General features: G+C 48.4%; 1 protein-coding gene across 50 annotated transcripts in view; it reads right to left on the bottom strand.

Annotated features, from left to right (window-relative positions):
- Positions 1-17333, bottom strand: part of SORBS1 (sorbin and SH3 domain containing 1) — a 225844-nt gene that overhangs the window by 21227 nt on the left and 187284 nt on the right. For 26 of the 50 annotated variants that reach the window (XM_032883820.1, XM_032883811.1, XM_032883888.1 and 23 more), the window contains 7 exons: positions 15373-16848; positions 14626-14711; positions 11323-11490; positions 7741-7787; positions 3486-3600; positions 3206-3331; positions 1526-1720 (listed from right to left, as the gene is read on the bottom strand). In XM_032883820.1, coding sequence (XP_032739711.1) covers positions 1526-1720; positions 3206-3331; positions 3486-3600; positions 7741-7787; positions 11323-11490; positions 14626-14711; positions 15373-16848 — 2213 coding nt within the window. The remainder of the gene's footprint in view (positions 1-1525; positions 1721-3205; positions 3332-3485; positions 3601-7740; positions 7788-11322; positions 11491-14625; positions 14712-15372; positions 16849-17333) is intronic. The other 24 variants (XM_032884026.1, XM_032884037.1, XM_032884094.1 and 21 more) reach the window with 3 other exon arrangements.

Raw genomic sequence — 17333 nt, 5'->3', positions numbered from 1 at the left:
AAACAAAGGAAAGAAGCAAAAAGGTACAAGAGTCAGCATAAAGAAGAGAGGAGGAAAATAATCACAAGGGATATACAAAGAGGAATGGAATGCAGAGGACGAGGACACTCTGGTGTCCAAACAATGAAATCGTTCGGTTAGGTTGGAGAGAAAGTGGGATGTGGCTGTGTGCACATGTGTGCACAGTGTGTGCAGGTAGAGGAAGGGGGGAAAGCGAGGGGTATGGAGACGGGAGAAAGGGGTCCATCGGGGTGGTTACAGACGGCCCTGGTGCGGTCTGTGGAATCGGACTTTCAGAGGGACACACTGGAAGTGCCCACCCCACCACACCCCACCCCACCCCTGCTGCCACTGAAGAGCCTTGACCCACACCACGAAGGGAAAAAGGTGCCCTGCCACAGTCCTGCCCCTTCTTTGGGCTTTTATTCTCTCTAGAGTTCCCAGCAAAGAGCCTTCCAGAGATGGATATGAGCAGTGGAGACATTTTGTTTTATAGTTGTGCTTGGCTACAGTGAAGTGAAAAATCTCGCTGAGTTCCTCTAATTACTACGAAGCAGAATGGCCTGCACTGACTCCATGCCCCCTCCCCATGAGATCACAGGAGATGGAGCTCGCTGTGCAGGAAGCCCTGGGTCAGCCCGTCTAATGCCTTCTGCCAAGAACCATCCCTGGGGTCAGGGGTGGGCAGGTGGAAGGAAGTAAGGAGAGGATGATGGAAAAGAGGCACCATCCAAGTGTCATCCTGGGTCCAGGTCTGGGTCCCGCTCTCACACTGCTGGCCATTCTCCCTACACCTTACCACAGGGGTACGGTCAGTGGCCTTCACAGGAAGTCACCCTACCATGCCTCTTCTGAACCCAAGGTCCTAATTCTTTCTTGGCTTTGGGGAAGTGGGGATGGGTTGGGAATAATTTATATATTTTATAAAACAAGTCCATTTATAATAAACGTTTAGGAATGCAAACATCTTATTATGCCTGTAAAACTACTTCCTTTTGGCCCAGTGTAAACAGGGACACTGTCTGTTCCTTTCCCAGCCTAGTTCCTGCTTACAAACAATACTCCGGATCTGGTCTATCTGTCTGAGGATGAGAGTGCAAGATTCTCTCTTTCAATCTTTGCCTTCTGCAGGTGGGCCTTGACCAGTAAGATGCCGAAGAGAACCGGCCTGGGTCACAGTATGTATTGGACAGCAGCGGTCCCCAGACAACCAGCTTCACGCAGGGTAGGATGCTCCTAGTTCCAGACCAACTGCTAAAGTCTCTCATTTCTCTGGCCCTAACCATGTTATTCCCAGAGCCGCCACCTTAAGCTCTTCTTTTCCCCAACATAATAGTTGTCCCTCCAAGTTCTCGAAACATGTCATTTGTACCCATGAAAACAAACCCTGGTGTGTACTCTCTGCATGACTGCAGGGAGTTCCTAATCACAGTGCTGCAGAGCCACCCCAGAGGGCCTGCGTGCCCTCAGCACCATGGACGGGTCGGTGAGGAGCATGAAGACCAAGGACGAGAAGTCTAGGTACCTGTGGGCTCGCGGTGCCACTGCGACTTGGGGAGGAGGAGAAAGGCAGGTCGATATAATCCACGGGGTTTTTCACTAGGGGCCGCTTGATCACGTCCACGTAGGTGATGGGGAAGATGCCCTGCCGGGACGTCCCTGGGATCCTCCCTTCGTACCAGTTCTCGTCCACCTGTCGGAGCAGCGTGATCCTCTCACCCTGCAAGACACGGCAAGGACGGGTCCTTGGGCCACCACGCCTTGGCAGGTCTGAGGCCCCTGCCTGCACCCTGAGCCATCCCTCACTGTTCATCACATCCTTTGTTCAGAAAAGCCTTCCTGGCTAGACTCGGATAAAATCAGTATCGCAGAGATGGTGCTGACAGCAGGAGAGCTACCTGGAAGCTGGGAAGTCAAGCTTAGTTTTCAAATACTGCAGCAAAGGAGAAGGTCAGAGTCATCCCCCCAGCTAACAGCCAGATGGAGGGGTTTTGCCTTACTTATCACAAAATCGATATCCAGTTGTCTCCAAAAGCAAAGGTTTGAGAGGGTTATCTTTTTTCCTTCCCTTTTAGAACTTTGTTTTTCCCTGTACCATTATAGAAAAGTAAAAAAAAAAACAAAAAACAAAAAAAACAAAAAAAAAACATACATTAAGTGGAAAATAAGTATTACTCAGAAGATTATCACTTGGGTAACCACAGTTAATATTCTGATATATGTATTTCCCAGATTTAATTCTGTGCACGTGAATTAGACTTGCAACATATTTTTCTTATGAAAATTGAGCAAGCACTATATTTCACTTTCCAGCCTTCTTTTTCATCCTTTATGACACAGAGTTGAACCTCCTTCTTTATCAAGAAATAGAATTCTATGGTTTTAATGCTATGGTAGCAACAGCGGAAGAGCCCACCATAGGCTGTTCTGTGACACACACATGTAATGACTTAATTACTGGTCTCCCAATACTGGGCATGGAGGGGCTTCTCTTTCCCATAAGGTGGTTCATCTTCTTCTAAGGCACATGTTCACTTCCCTAAATCCTCACTAAAATCAGTAACTAATAACTTCAGCAAGCCAGAGAGTTTTGACATGGGAAGACAGTGTCTGCTCACTGGGAAGAAAGGCATCACTGTGCAGCTCACTCGTGTACCAGGCGAGCATGCAGAGTCCTTGAGGGCACCAACCAGATGCCATGCTTTATGCTGAAGGCTTCACGGAGGTGGTTTCCTTGAATCCTCTTAAAACAGCTCTAGGATAGGGTCATTTGTCTTCATTTCACCTGTGAGCAAAGGGCAGCTTGGAAAAAGTCTTTAACTTCCCAGAGGCGAGGCTGACTTTTGGCTTCAGAGGACTTGTTCCTCTCCACTGGGCCATCAGAATATGTCGTAAACCTAGTCATGACGACTTTCCACATCATGGGGTGCTCAATAAATGCTGGGTGAAGAGGTCTAAGACTCCAGAAACACCGCCTTTAATCAGTGAACTCATGTGACTAAACTCTGAGAAAGCCTAGGGTTTATTTTTTAAATGCTTCACCTCAGAAAATTCCCCACCTGCCCTTCAAGCAGTCCTACGTGGGGCACAGCTCTCGGGCACAGGGACGGTACCATGAGACGAGTACATCGCCATCACGCCCCTTCCCCCACGAGAACAGGGCCATCCAAACAGAGCCCCAGGGCCGAGAAGAGAGGGTGCTTACCTTCCTGAAGGACATTTCTACTTGTGTATCACCATTGAAGTTGAACTTGGCAACAGCTTCTCCGTATTCCAAAACCTGCACCGGTGCCAACCTCTTGGGCTGAGCCTTCTCAGCAGGAGGAAGAAGCTGAGAAGGGAAAAGAGGCAGAGGAGAAGGAAAAGAGTAGAAAGCGAGGGGAACGAGAGGGAGGGAGGAGACAAAAAAATACAAGTTCTTGGTAAGTGCGTGGTGCTGGGGGCAGGACCGGGCTGTCCTGGGGAAAGAGAAGGGGTGACCGTACCTCGATGTAGGAGCGCGGGAAGATGCCCACCCGGCCGTGGTGCTCTCCTTCGTACCAGTTCTGGTCGATCTGCTTGTAGATGTACACGATGTCCCCCTTCTGCAGAGGAAGCTCCCTGTCAGCAGAGGTCAGAGCACGTCAGCAGACGGTTCCAAATGCATGAGATGAGGACACTCCATATTTTAGCAAAAGGAGACTCTGACTGAGGTCAAAGGGGACAAATTACAGAAGAGGGGGCTCCATATTCGGGAGGGAGAACCCTGCTCTTTAGGAGGTTATATCTCTTTGGGCCACTTTTCAGTCTTCTGTGGGATGGATGTTGACTTTCAAACCGGCTCCCCACTCCAAAGTGCTCACAGGCCTTATGCGTTTGTTGTGGGTTTTCTCAATGTATTTTTTGTGAATGCTGGTCTTACGTTCAGAATGTTTACGCAACACGGAACAATGCGCCCAGCAGTCTCAACTGATGTCCAGTAAATGATAAAAGTCTCCCTGTAGATGCTTTCATTGTCTTTACTACCCTTCCATGCCCAAGCAAGGCATGCTTTCATTGCTGGAAATGACCATCAAGTTATTGTGAGAGACTGACATCCTCATGTCGTTCCAGCCAGCCAGCCCAGCCAGCCAGCCACATCCCCCTCCCCCCATCCGTCTATCATCATGCAGTAGAAAGGCTCTGAAATTAGCCAGATCCAGGTTTAAAACCCAGTTACACCATTTACTAGCTCGGAGACCTGGGGCAAGATACGGAATCTCTCAGAGATACTTTATCTGAAAATAGGAGCTAAGTCAGAGTTATTGGAAAAACGTAGCAACAAACTCAAAAGTAAGAGGCCCAGCACAGTGCCTATTACGAGCTAGCTCGGGAAATGGGAAGTCGCTTCTTCCTTTTCAACATGGGAAAGAAACTTGGAAAGAAAAGTGGATTTTCCTTAAAATGTTCTTCATGTATTTGTGCAACTTTTCTATCTCCATCCATCCCTTTGCTGGCCTTAATAATGATGCTGTTAACCTCTAATCAGGGTTCCTTCTTAAAAAAAAAATGAAAAAGATAAATTATAAGTAAAATAAAAACCCAAGATGAGGATAACAATTGTAACAATTATAGCTTGAAAGTTTTTTGAGTTAAAAAAAAATGACCTAGATCTTTTCCATTTGCATCAAACCAACAGCAATGGAAAGAAAGGCTCTGACTGCAATTTGGAGGGGGCAGGCCTGTGTCCTCTGTTGTGTGCCAGGAAGTCCCACGGTTCTGTGAGGGATGCTGGCTAAACAATGGGGGCACATCTGGAAGACTTTACACAAAGTCAGCACTGTGCTGAGTGCAAGAACAAGGCAGCCTTTGTGGATCTTGCACTGGTAGACCAGATTCTAACCCTGAGGCCGCCCGTGAAGGGGATCTGGGACATTTGTCTCTGTAAGAGAGAATATTTGGGGCCAGTTTTTTGCTGTAGCTCTCCTTGGGCGTGTTTGAATTCCCTCCTCTTTTTACCCCCAACCATGGACACATGGCAGTGCTGGAACCTCAGCATATCCACTCCAGCATATCCGCTCCCTGCTCTCCCGCCCTCAGTGACTCGCAGCTGTGGAGACAGGTGGGAGTGTCATGGCCCCACATTAAACAAGGAGGAGGACAGCTCGTGGGGGGCTGAGAGGTCTGCAGTTAGCCTTCCTGCACTGTGGACCTCATGCCCAGCTCCTGAAGAACCGCACCGCAAAGTCTGGTGGTAACAAGGTTTGAGAAACAATAATACAATATACTTCAGATCTTTTCTTGAGTGTCCCCATGTATACTCTCAGCACAGTAGAGGCTTGGATAAGTCCTGTGGATAAGAACCCTGTTTAACTTTGTTGACTCGAGTGCTCCTACAGAACACTTTTTTGAGTAACCTACTATGGAGAAAAGTAGAACCTGGTGATTAAAGACGTTTAGAAGACCCAAGTCAATGGATCTATCATTTACTCTTAAAAAAAAAAAAAAAGGTTTATTAACTTTCCTGGGAGGGAGCAATAACAGCACCGAGCCAGGAGGAAGGACTCCTCTCTCCAATATTAGCACCATTTTAGTTGTTTTTTTAGAGAGAGAGAGTGTGTGTGTGTGTGTGTGTGTGCAGGGTGGGGAGGGGCAGTGGGAGAGGGACAGAGAATCTTAAGCAGACTCCACGCCCAGTGCAGAGCCAACATAGGGCTCGATCCCACAACCCTGAGATCAAGATCAGAAATGAAATCAAGTGTCAGACGCTTAACTGACTGAGCCACCCAGATGCCCCCAGCATTAGCATTATTGATAAATGGTGACAATTCCATCTCTGTCAGCCTTCCCTCTTTTATTGGACAAAGATGCTCTAAGGAAAAAATTGTTCAGACTTTTTAATGAAACCTACATAAATATGATTATCATCACAATACCACTCAATGACTACATGTACCTCTCTCATTCCAAAGGAAAAAGGGGAAAAGGTAGTATTAATTTGTATAACTCTGTTATCTTCTCTTTGGTTAAAAAGAAGGGATGGGGGGGTGCCTGGGTAGCTCAGTGGGTTAAGCTGCTGCCTTCGGCTTGGGTCATGATCTCAGGGTCCTGGGATTGAGCCCCACATCGGGCTCTCTGCTCAGCAGGGAGCCTGCTTCCTCTTCTCTCTCTGCCTGCCTCTCTGCCTGCTTGTGATCTCTCTCTGTCAAATAAATAAATAAAATCTTTGAAAAAAAAAAAAAAAGAAGAAGGGACGGGGGAGATGCTGACTTTTGTTACGTGATACGAAATGTTTTATAAGTATTACCTCAACTGCCCTGCAAGAGTGGCATTTTTTTTCCATTTTATTTTTTTTAAATACTTTATTTACTTATTTGAGAGAGAGAGAGAGAGACACAGGGAGAGAGGGAACACAAACAGGTAGAGTGGGAGAAGGAGAAGCAGGCTTCCTGCTGAGCAGGGAGCCTGATGTGGGGCTTGATCCCAGGACCCTCAGATCATGACCTGAGCTGAAGGCAGACGCTTAATGACTGAGCCACCCAGGCCCCACTATGTCCATTTTATAAATGAGGAAATTTGAGGTGGAGGTTGGTGACTTGCTCAGAGTCACAGAGACAGCAAGGGGCACAGTCATGATGCAAACACAGGGCTTCCTGACTCTAGAGCCTATCTCTCCAGCACACTAGACTGCCACTTCTAGTTAGCTAATGAGCTAAAGGACTGGAGTAATTATAAACAAACCCAACATGCCAGATTTGTGGCTAGGTCTAGAGACTGTGGCCTGGTCACTCATTTTGTGTTGGAGGAGATCAAAATCCTGGCTGAGTCGTCTTCTCCATGGCGTTACTCAGTGTCCAGTGATGAAGAGCTTACCCTCTCATCACCAAGAATGGAGATGTGGGGGGCCTCCCATCAGCAAGACAACGGGATGACATGCTGGTTATTGCTGCCAATGGAAACTCATGGCCCATTTTAATCCATAATTAGATAGGAAATGAGTAGGTTCCTTGTAGAACCCAATCTTTGGTAGCATTTTCCAAAGTCCATTCCATGGAATAGAAAGGCTTCCTGCTCATCCAAATTTAGGTAACACTGGGTAAAATAAGCTAATCAGGTTTCTTCATTGAAAGCCTTCTAGAGCCATTACTATGCCAATAGCAAAGTCTCTCTGGGAAGAAGGAGGCACGGGAGGTATAGACATAGTGTGCAGTGGTTCCTAGACTCATTTCTAGGATAGAAGACAATTTTTAAGAAATATTTTACAGAGCTAGCCCTTTGGGGGAACATACTGCTCTCCTGTGTGTTCCCATTATCTTTGAATGTCATCAGACGTCATAGCAAAACTAATAAAGTTATCATCCTAGACACTGGTTCTGGTTCCTCCCATAGAAAGAGTGGGTCAGATCGAGCCACCACTTCATCAAGCAAACGGAGTCCCTGGATAAGAGGTGGCAGGTGCCCCAGTGGTAGAAGCTCAGGCTCTGGCACCAGGCTGCCCAGGTTTGAATCCCCTGCCTCTGTCACTGACCAGCTTCGGGAAGCTCCTTAACCTCACAGACTCTCTGTCTCTCCATCAGTGTAGTGGGGATAACAACGGCGCCAGCCCCAGAGGGTTCTGGTAACCACTGAATCAGTTACCATATGTAAGAAACGTGAATGGCGCTTGGCACATAGGAAACTTTATAAATTACTGTTTTTAATCATTGTTGTTTTCCTCCATCTCTTTACAAGTGAGCTGTGTTTCAACAGAGGCAGTCATAAAAACAAATTGGTGGTACTTACTTGAGGGTCTGAGCTTTAAAGTCAAATTTGGCTCTGGCAGGTCTCATCTAAACACAAGAAACAGTGACCATTTAAAATCACAATTTATGTACAATGAAAAGGACACATTTTCAAAAGTTTCCAGAAAGCAAAGCAGAAAAAGTCACTCTAACTAGTTCATTCTGGTGTAGAAATCTGGGCAAAATTCCACTTATCTGACCTCAGCAGAACACTAGAATGTTTGATCAACTATGTCATGCATGAGAATCTCCCTAAGGAAGCCAGATTTGGGGAAGAGATGCTTTGAAAAGTCCCAAAGCTGCAGCACTATTTCCCCAAAGCTGACCATGGCTATTAAAAACAACACACACACACCAGTCCCAGACATTCCTACTCTTTGGAGGACATCTTCTATTCGCCTGACTTAAATTATGATTGGCAAGCGGACGAAACCCTCGTTCACCTCTCACATGACGTCATCTTTGACTCCACAGATTTCTCACGGCCTGTGAGATCATCCCAAAAACCAGACAAAGCGAGCCCTGAGTTCATGCTCTTTCTCCAAAGCTTCCCTTCCTTTTGGGTAGCCCTCTCCTTCCGGACCCCAGACCTGGAAGTCCTCCGCACACTCCAGTTCCTCAGGTCTGTCACTCAGTCACACCAACCCTCCCTCCAGAACCTTCCACAAACGCACTCAGGTCTGACCTCTAGCTCCTACACTCACAAAGCTTCCTTTGACTATGTGTTCTCTTTACTTTCATCTACTGTCACTCAGGAGCACAAATAACATTCCTCAAATACTTCCGTCCATCACTTCCTTGCTTTGAAGTCGGCTGAAGCGCTCAAGTATCCCTCGGATCAAATCTGAATTCCTGATAAGGGTTAAGGGCTTTGGGTAATTTCTCCCCAATTTCACATACTTTCTCTTCAATAATCGAGGACAAAGTGGAGAGGAAAAATGTGAGACTCGGTGAGAAAAAAAACTGGTATTTAAATGCTCTCTCAAGCTTAGTTTTAGGTCTTAAACCCATCAGTGATATGTCTCCTATTTGCAGGCTCCTCAAGCTGGATCTTGTAGGGATTTTCTTAAGGATGGTGAATTTCCCACAGGAATTTCTTTTTGCATTTTCACGTTGATGTTTTGCCTCTATCTATCTGTTCACATATATATTAGAGGCCAACTGAATGTCTACTTTACAATCCATGCCACCCAATTTCAATGCCTGCATTTGAGTCTGTGACCAAAGAGCACAGTTTAGTAGTTGTATGGGAATAAGAAAAGAACGGTTGTGGACTTAACGATAAATGACAAGTTCACAAGAGAAGGCCAGATAACCAACACTGTAAGATGAAAATTTCACAGTGATTCCAATTAAAAAAGAAAAAAAGAAAAAAAAAAAAAGAGATAGTCATTACCCAAGGATAGCCAGCTGTAGACCTGTGGGAACTTTATGAAACGTATACCAAAGAGCACCAGATTCACACTTTTAGTGGCAACTGAGTTTAGGCAGAGGGATATCATTAATTAAGTTTTATAAGTGTGTAATTAACTACTTAATCTGTAAATTGGCTTAGGCCAATACTGGGGATTGGTGAAAACAAATTTATTTCCACTAAACAGAAGCCATACGTTACTCAAAGTTCAGAAAAACACTGATTTCATGGGGCTGTTAAGACATATTAGGAGTCTTCATTGCCTATGCAAAGCAGCATCTCCCTCTTCACCTGCCTCTGCCTCCCTGAGGCCCCATCCGTCTACCCCTCCCCTGGCTCCCACAGGACTGTGTCACCTGTCATAGCAGAGACGACAGTCATGTGGGTGCCCCCCCCCCCACTAGACTCCCAGCTGCCCAAGGGCACAGTCTGGGTCCTGTTTCCACTTCCATATGGGGCCTCGCCCAGAGCTAGCGGTCACCCACATTCTACTCAGTGGGGATGGAATACATCTCCACAGCCCTGTGCACCTGGGACTTGTTGGTCTCTGTTCTCCCACACCTGTCAGTCAACGTCCGGGGCAGTGATTCTCAAAGTGGGGTCTCTAAACGGGCATCATCGTCACCTGGGAACTGGTTAGAAAGGCCATCCTTGGGCCCCACCCCACAATTAGAACATCTGTGGATGCGGCCCAGCAATCTGTATTTTAACAAGCCCCTGGGACATTGTGATGACCGCTTGAGTTTGAGAATCACTCTCCGGAAGGGAGACGAGGTGGGTTAGGCAGTTTGCCTGCCTCTCTCCAAGGCTGTTCTGCCCCAGCTGCATTTCTGTGCACACGTATTACCCATCCATGTATCTATGTAGCCCTGTGCCTTGTGTGTTCCCCTCTTCCCCATCACTAGCAAGCGGGTAGGCCTGCGAATGAGGAGAATCCATCAACAGAGCCTTCAGAGTAGGGGGCTTCTGAGGAGCCAAAGGCTGAGGGCTGGGTCTGCCTTTCCCTTGTATCGGAGTTAGCACCTGCTCACTTCTGCCTCTTCTCATCACGTTTCCTTTCTCTCCATCACCTTAGAGTATCCTTCCCCGTCCCTGCTTTTCTTTCATTCTGGTTCTCTTTCCTCTCTTTGTCACAGAAAGCTTCCATTTCTTTAAAAACAAAACAAAAAACCATTTGATGAGAATAGCCAGTGCCTCCGTCACTCAAACATGGAAACATGAATATTCATCTGTTACAGTGAAAGATTTATAAACCTGTCCATGCTTTCATGTCACTCCCCCAGCTTCCTCTGAAGCCTCAGACACACACACTTCCCCAAAAGGAGCTAATCCTTAGGGGACCCCGGGGGCCACACAGCAAAACACATTGTGAGGCAAACAGCAGCATCTAGCCGGGGTAAGAATTTCAACATGTCAGCCTTTGTGCAGGAGGCCAAGGCCTGGATAAAATCGCTTCAAAGATCTGTGCTTTCTTCCTGCCTTTTATAATATTAAGCCTTGTAATCTCAGCCAAGAAACGTCAAAATTAAGGGAACAAATGAAACGTCTCTCAGAGAGCTCTCTTACCCTCCGTGGGCTTATCCTAACCCCAAAACTCCTTGGGTTTCGAAAGTCTTCAGTGAGGCTTAGCACTGATAAACACCTTATTCAATTAATTCATCATTTGATACCGAGCAGCAATAATATTCTCTGATATTTGGGGACCTGGGCAAACGGCGTAAACAATGCATTGCTCGCTAACTTTTATAACAAGCTTCATGAAACCGCCTCTTCAAAGAAGAATCTTCTAATCGCTCGCACGACAGTTACTAACGCGTGCGGACTGAGGTGCAAGGCTTCTAGGTGGGCGCGCAGGCAGCACAGTGTCACCGTACAATGCAGGATGTGGGGGGCTGGAGTCACGATGGCAGCCGATGCTCTAGGCATGCATGGGGTGGGGGGTACGCCAGCAGATCCCGGGCCCACAGCCAGGCATGCTTGAACATACATAGCACAGGACATGATGGGACTCGCGTCCGTGACCAGCCACAGAGGAGCTGAAGCGAGCCTACGGAAGCCGGGGTGACAGATGCCATCTGGAGAACTAACTCGGCCTACGGAGGGCAGTGCTGAGGGGAGGCGCGGGCATTGCTTTGGGTCAAGCAGCAGACGGAGGCAACCAAAACAGACCTCTGACCCAGATTTCCTTTTGGCCGTATCGTCTATATTGAGGAGGTCCCCAAAGCGCTCATTAGTGATAAACTGATGGTGCGTCGGGATGACGCCCGTGTGGCGACGAGCTGCGATATCGGCCTCTTCTTGCTCACGCTTAAGTCGTCTCTGGTCCGCTAAAAGTTTCTGCCATGAAATTGCATAAAAGGGGCAGTAAATCATCCGGTGCAGGGTGTTGGAAAACTGCCAGCGCAACAACTAAGAAGCAAGGGGCTGGGTAAATAGTGGGGACACGTAGGGGGGTTGGCGTGGGAGGGGCTTCGTGGCCACAACTCCTGCGTCCCCCTGTAGCAGCATCCCACACGTTCTGCGGAGGAGGGAGACCACACCACGCAGGGGACCCCAGGGGACCCCTGGGCCACGGGGGAAGGATGAATTCCAGACAGTTACATTGTCCAGAAAACTACCTCCTGGCTCAGCCAAGAGCCTCCTGATCCCAGTACATGGCCCCAAAATCCAGGCCCTCCGGGGGTGGGAGCCAGTGGGGGCTGGAGGCCGTAATCTGGAGCATCTACAGGCCTGCTGGGCTGGACGTGGGGGGCTGGGAGAGCTCCCCTCACCTCACTTAGGCGGTGGGGATTTCCCAGTGTCTTCCCATGGTGGGACCAGGGATAGCTGATTCCTCCCACCGGGATCTGAGCTCTGACTATGCAGGAGCTATGGAACTAGGTCATTTTTTGTACTTCCGAGGTCTGTTACTCTGATATGCTCCAGAGCAGAGCCACCCATTTCAGAAACTACGCACCCCTTCTCCTAGGCTGGCCAACCCCTCCCCTGAGCACAATGTTTGGGGGCCTTGGCACATGCATCAAAAGCTACTTACTTGACTGACAGACATCATCAATTACTTGCTTACTGTACCTTTTACACAACTACCTCATTAGGTGAAATGAGGCTGAGTGTAAAGGACTGATGTAGAATAGAAATATAAAAGATAAACTAGGAATAAAAATACCTCAGTTTAGAAGAATTATGCTCTCCTAAGTTAAGGAAATAGTCATCTACTTCTATTCTTAAAGACTTCTTTTTCTCCTTCTATTTTTAAAGGCTGTTTCAAATAATTAAACAATGTTGCATTTTACCAAATGTCCTTATGTCCTAGTAAAGTGACCCTATGGAACAGAATTTTAATGTGCTTTCTTATTCTATACCGATCATTACATTCCTGGGGTTACCATTCCTTGTAGAAAAGCAGTAATGAGGACTGGTAATTCTTAGTGTTTTCAATAAGGCATTTGTCTTCTTCCAGCAATTTAATGCCTCACGTGACACCCAGCCCCAAAGGATGGGGGGGCCTGATTTTTCCCATCTTTCACCAGGGACTTTGAATAATCAAGAAACCACTTCTCAAATGGCTGTGGATGTCAAGGGCTCAGGCAAGCTGTCGTAAAGACTACCTGAGGAAAGACATGAGACGGTGCTTCGCAAAGCCCAACACCGCTGAAAGGGCACTGGCCCAGGAATGTGGAGCCCTGGTTTCTAGCTGTTTCTAGCTGACACCAGAGGGTGTAAGTTAATTTGCTGTGTCACCTCCGGCAAGTCACTACTCCCTGGAGTCCTTTCCTGGCTTATACAATGGGCTTGGCTACTAATGTCCCTTCCAGAACTGACATATTCTCATTTTCTGAAATGCCACGATCATCAGTAATTCATAATTTTTGCAAAGAAAGCTGCCAGGACTGACCCTCCATTAGCTGGAAGTGTGAGCTGTTTCTGTAGCAGTGGGGAGGGACTGCTGTTGGAGGCTCCCGTGGCCCCCCGTGCTTGGGCCACTGTTACATCAGATCAGTGGAAGTGGACAGCGAAGGAAGTGGACCCAGTGCCTGGATCAGACCTCAGCAAATCCACCGTCCCCACAGTTTGATGACAGAAGCCAAATGCCATGAATAAAGACACAACATTTTTAAGGATCTGGGAGCCAGTGTTATTCAGGGAACAAGCTGCTCCCCTTCTGAACACACCTTGTAATATAGCAACTGCTAAGCCAATAAGTAAAATCTGCCTCCCATGGGGTAGGCAGGATTCTAGCACAGCGCCTTCCACACTGGATACTAGTGTTTGTACTAATAACATGAATGTCATCTTCCTCTACCTTACATAGGTGGGAACCTTGTATCCTAGGGACGGCGACTAGAAATGAAATGGTCTGTGGCCTGATGGACACTCACTGTGTTTGTCACCTGTTCTTATAAATAAGTCTGCACATTTCACGCTTCCTTCCTTCTTTACCCGGATAGATACAGTTTTAATGAATACTGTCTGTCTTGTGCCTGCATGGGGGGCAGAGCTACGGTCTTTTCGTCTCAGCATCCGTAACTATTATCATCCAGCCCCATTCAAGGTCAGCCTTACCCTAAATCCTTAAGGAAAATCCACCTCAACTTGGAAACCGTTCAACAATACGGAACGTAGGAAAGGGGCTTCAGACTTTATGGGGAAAGGGATAGAGCTGCATACACATGGTCAAAACAACTGTTCCACCTCCTAACTTGATATGGGAAAATGGTCATTGGAGCTGGTTTGATCTATAGGACCCTTCCTGCTAAGAATGCAAAGTCCAGAAAGCATGCCTCAAAACACCACTATATCACAACAGAAGCTGGTGATTTTGCCCCTTTAGCTGATAAGCACAATGGCCTCTTCTGAAGTCCCAAGAGAACACGTGTACTCCTTCCCCAGGCATTCCATTGCCGTGTGGACATTTCAGCCATGGCTAGAAGAGGTGCGTTCCCTGAAGTTCTGGTGGGGGTTTCCCAGGATCTAGGGGGGTAGCTCTTCTTCTGAGTTAAAGACAACTTCTTCAAATTGTTTTATAAAATGTATTACAGTGGTCATTATGTATTATTTTTTAGTTTCCTTTCTCCTGCTGCATACTCCCCAAAAGGAATTGTGCTTTGTGCCAACAGAGGGGTGGGCAGGACTGGGGAAATATGTGGGTGGGTTTCCCTAGAGAGTAAGAAGGCAGGGATGGGGAAGGGGTGAGCAAGTGGCACCAACTCTGGCTCCCCCTGCATGGAGCTGAAGGCATTGGCGAACCTCCCCTGCGGGGACACTAGTGGGATTTGGCACTTAGAACCTATTGCCTGTGGGGAAATCGGTCCTAGAGAGCTGATGCCACATAAAAAGCCATTTGTGAAGACACCAATCTTTGCTTCCCACTGCTAGGTCATGTCACCTCCCTGACCGATGTCTAGAATGTTGGCTTCCTTCATTTTTTTTTAATCTGCCTACGAGCTAAGAGATTTTCAAGATGCCATTTACCTCTTTATCATCATGACGCCTCCGAATAAATTCTTCCGTGGATTCCAAATAATCAGCAGGTATAAAATGCCTTGGTGACTCCGAATCTTCAAAGCAACAAAGCAGAATTAAAACACGCCAGGATTTAGCAGGAAACCAGATTGGGATTAAGATTTCACCCTTCAGCCATTATCCTTACATTCACAGGCGTGGATTATAGACCAACACTCAAATTCTGAAGAAGAACCAAATCCCCCCCCACCCTGCCCCGCCAACACCTTTTTGGATTTACTTGTAAGCCAGTTGAATACAAAGAAAACTAATCAGAAGGCAACAGGTGAGCGGAGAGAGGACCTTCTGTGAAAAGTGTCCCTCCTAAGAGGCGTGCAGGATCTCACAGGGACACACCGTACACTCACACACACACAGGGCCAGTGGGAGAGGCTGCCTCTCAAAAAACCACGGGGTGACTGAGGATTGGCGTGAACTCCAAGGGGTTCGAGAGTTCACATGGACGAATTTCTCAGCTGAGCTAAACGGCCAATTTTTCTTTCGAAACAGAGTTTGGTGGTTAGTCTAAATGACATGGGGGGGCTTTGTTTTTAAAGAAGTGCAGCCACTACGAGCCATGATTAATTGCCAAGCAAAACAAACAGAAAACAAAGGACAGACCAGAAAATGAGCACCAAGGGCACACGGGAAGAGGGGACAGAGCAAGCAAGGTGGAAAGACGGGTGAGGTGAGACCGGGCAAATACACAAATGCCACCTCCGAGGGATGTTCCCAGTTCACTGTGTGGGTTGTTGTTCCTGTCCAGGCCGGGGTCTGAGTACGGCACGGAGTTGCCATTATGAAAGGCCCTCAGGCAGTCATCTGGGACTGCGGGTCTCCCCTGAGGGGGCTCCGAGATCCGGCCCAGCCTCGCCATGGTGTGTCGGGAAGACAGGCGTTTGGGAACCGAGGGCTTCCCCCCGGAGGGGGTCTCATCCTGCTGGGGCTGGCTGGGGAGGTCTGGCTTCTGGCCGGCCTGAGGAGCTGAGAAGTCACCAGGGGGAGGCTGCCTAGGGTGGGACTGGAGGGGCTTTTTCAATCGGAAAGGGAGGGGGCTCATTAGGTAGATGTTCCTGAGGAGCGTGCTCCTGTCCCCTCTGAGATCTGGGCGCCAGTCGGACTGTCTGGAGGTCTGCTGCTGCTCGTGCTTTCGGATGGTGGTGAAGCGGGTGTACGAGGCCGGGCAGGTGCCCTTGCACTTGGTGAGGCGGTGCTTGGGAAAGTCTCCGTGGACACTGCTGCTGCTGCCCTCTCTGCTGTCGCTGGAGATGTTTGAACAGTGGTCGAGCTCGTCGGAGCAGGCAGAGAGGGGCTCAGAAGGTGTAAGGCCCCTGAAGCCCAAGGGGGGCTCGACCATGTTGCTGCATGTTGGGGTGGCATAGAGCCCCCCCGGGTTCATCCCGTCCATCTCCCGGGGTCGCAGCTTGGTCGACTCCAGGAGGGATTCAGCCGAACGGGCTGAGGTCAGGCCACTCCGGGACAGCACAGGCGTGGGGGACTTGCTTAGCCTCCCGGACAGGTCCAGGGACGGCATGGACCTCGACCGCTGAATCAGCTGCTCAAATGCCGTGATGCGGGAGGAGACAGTGTGCTTGGGGATGTGTTCCGAGCCCTCCTGGCTAGAGCCCAGCTCACCCCTGGCCAATGCCAGGCTGCTCCTTTCGAAGTGGGAGGCAAGGTCTCGCACGCTTGAGGAGGAGATGGAGCCCAGGAAGAGACCGGCTCGGTTGATCTGGTGCATGTCCCGGTATAACATGGTGAACTGCATCCCGGCCTTTCTGGAGAGAGGGCAGGGCCTCCTGGTGCCGGTGCCGTATTCCTGGAGGCTCACGGTGCTGCTCGACTTGCTGTCCCAGTCCCGCCGGGAGCGCGTGAGCAGGTTCTCGATGCTCCCCCCCACTCGGAGGGGGAGACCTCTTTTGGAATCATTCAGAGACAGTGAAACACAAAGGTTCTCACAGCTCTGAGCCTTTTCTGCCGGCAATAAGACACTCTTCTGTTCCTGTAAAAGAGCGCTGGGAGCGGAGAGCCTGGGTTTGAATTTGGAGGGAAGGATTTCCGAAATGCAGGCCTTTGCAGCGGACAGGGGTTTCTTGTGCTTACACATGGGGCCTAATGCATTGCTAGAGCTAACCGTTCGGCTAGGAACTGAAGATGAAGAAATCATGTGAGCATTCCCACCTTTACGATCCACTGGAAAGCATGCAGAATAAAATAAACAGACCCATTAGGTTAAAGCTGAAAGCTGCTTAAAAAAAATGAAATAAAAATAAAAGGGAGAGGTTACATGCTCATTTGTCTTAAGGGTTTTTTGTTTTGTTTTGTTTTGTATTTTAATTTCCAGTTGATGTCCGGAAGCAAAATAATCTGTGCTGCAAAGCAGGTGCAAAGATGCAACGAAAAATGGCCACCCTGCTGTGAGTTACGGACGGCTAAGGCTCAGCTACGTTCTAAGAAGAGGGAATCAGAACAAAAAAGAGAGAGAGATGCTTTAGGGAGAGCAAGGTCGGGGTTCAAAGGAAGGGAAACTAATACCAGAAAGAAAAATGGCCGGTGGAAAACTGGAGGAGGGGGCTCAGACGGCTCAGAGGCCTGGAGATGGACCTGCACAAGGCAAAGGATATCCCAGGAGCTGGAAGTCACCCGCTGCCGACACCCCGACACCGGGCCTGGATGGG

This window comes from Lontra canadensis, unplaced genomic scaffold (genome assembly GCF_010015895.1).
Source record: "Lontra canadensis isolate GAN:19392208 unplaced genomic scaffold, GSC_riverotter_1.0 scaffold3, whole genome shotgun sequence".
In the NCBI taxonomy this organism is placed as follows: Eukaryota; Metazoa; Chordata; class Mammalia; order Carnivora; family Mustelidae; genus Lontra; species Lontra canadensis.
Note: the sequence above shows the minus strand (reverse complement) of the source record. Positions and strands in the feature narration are given on the sequence as shown.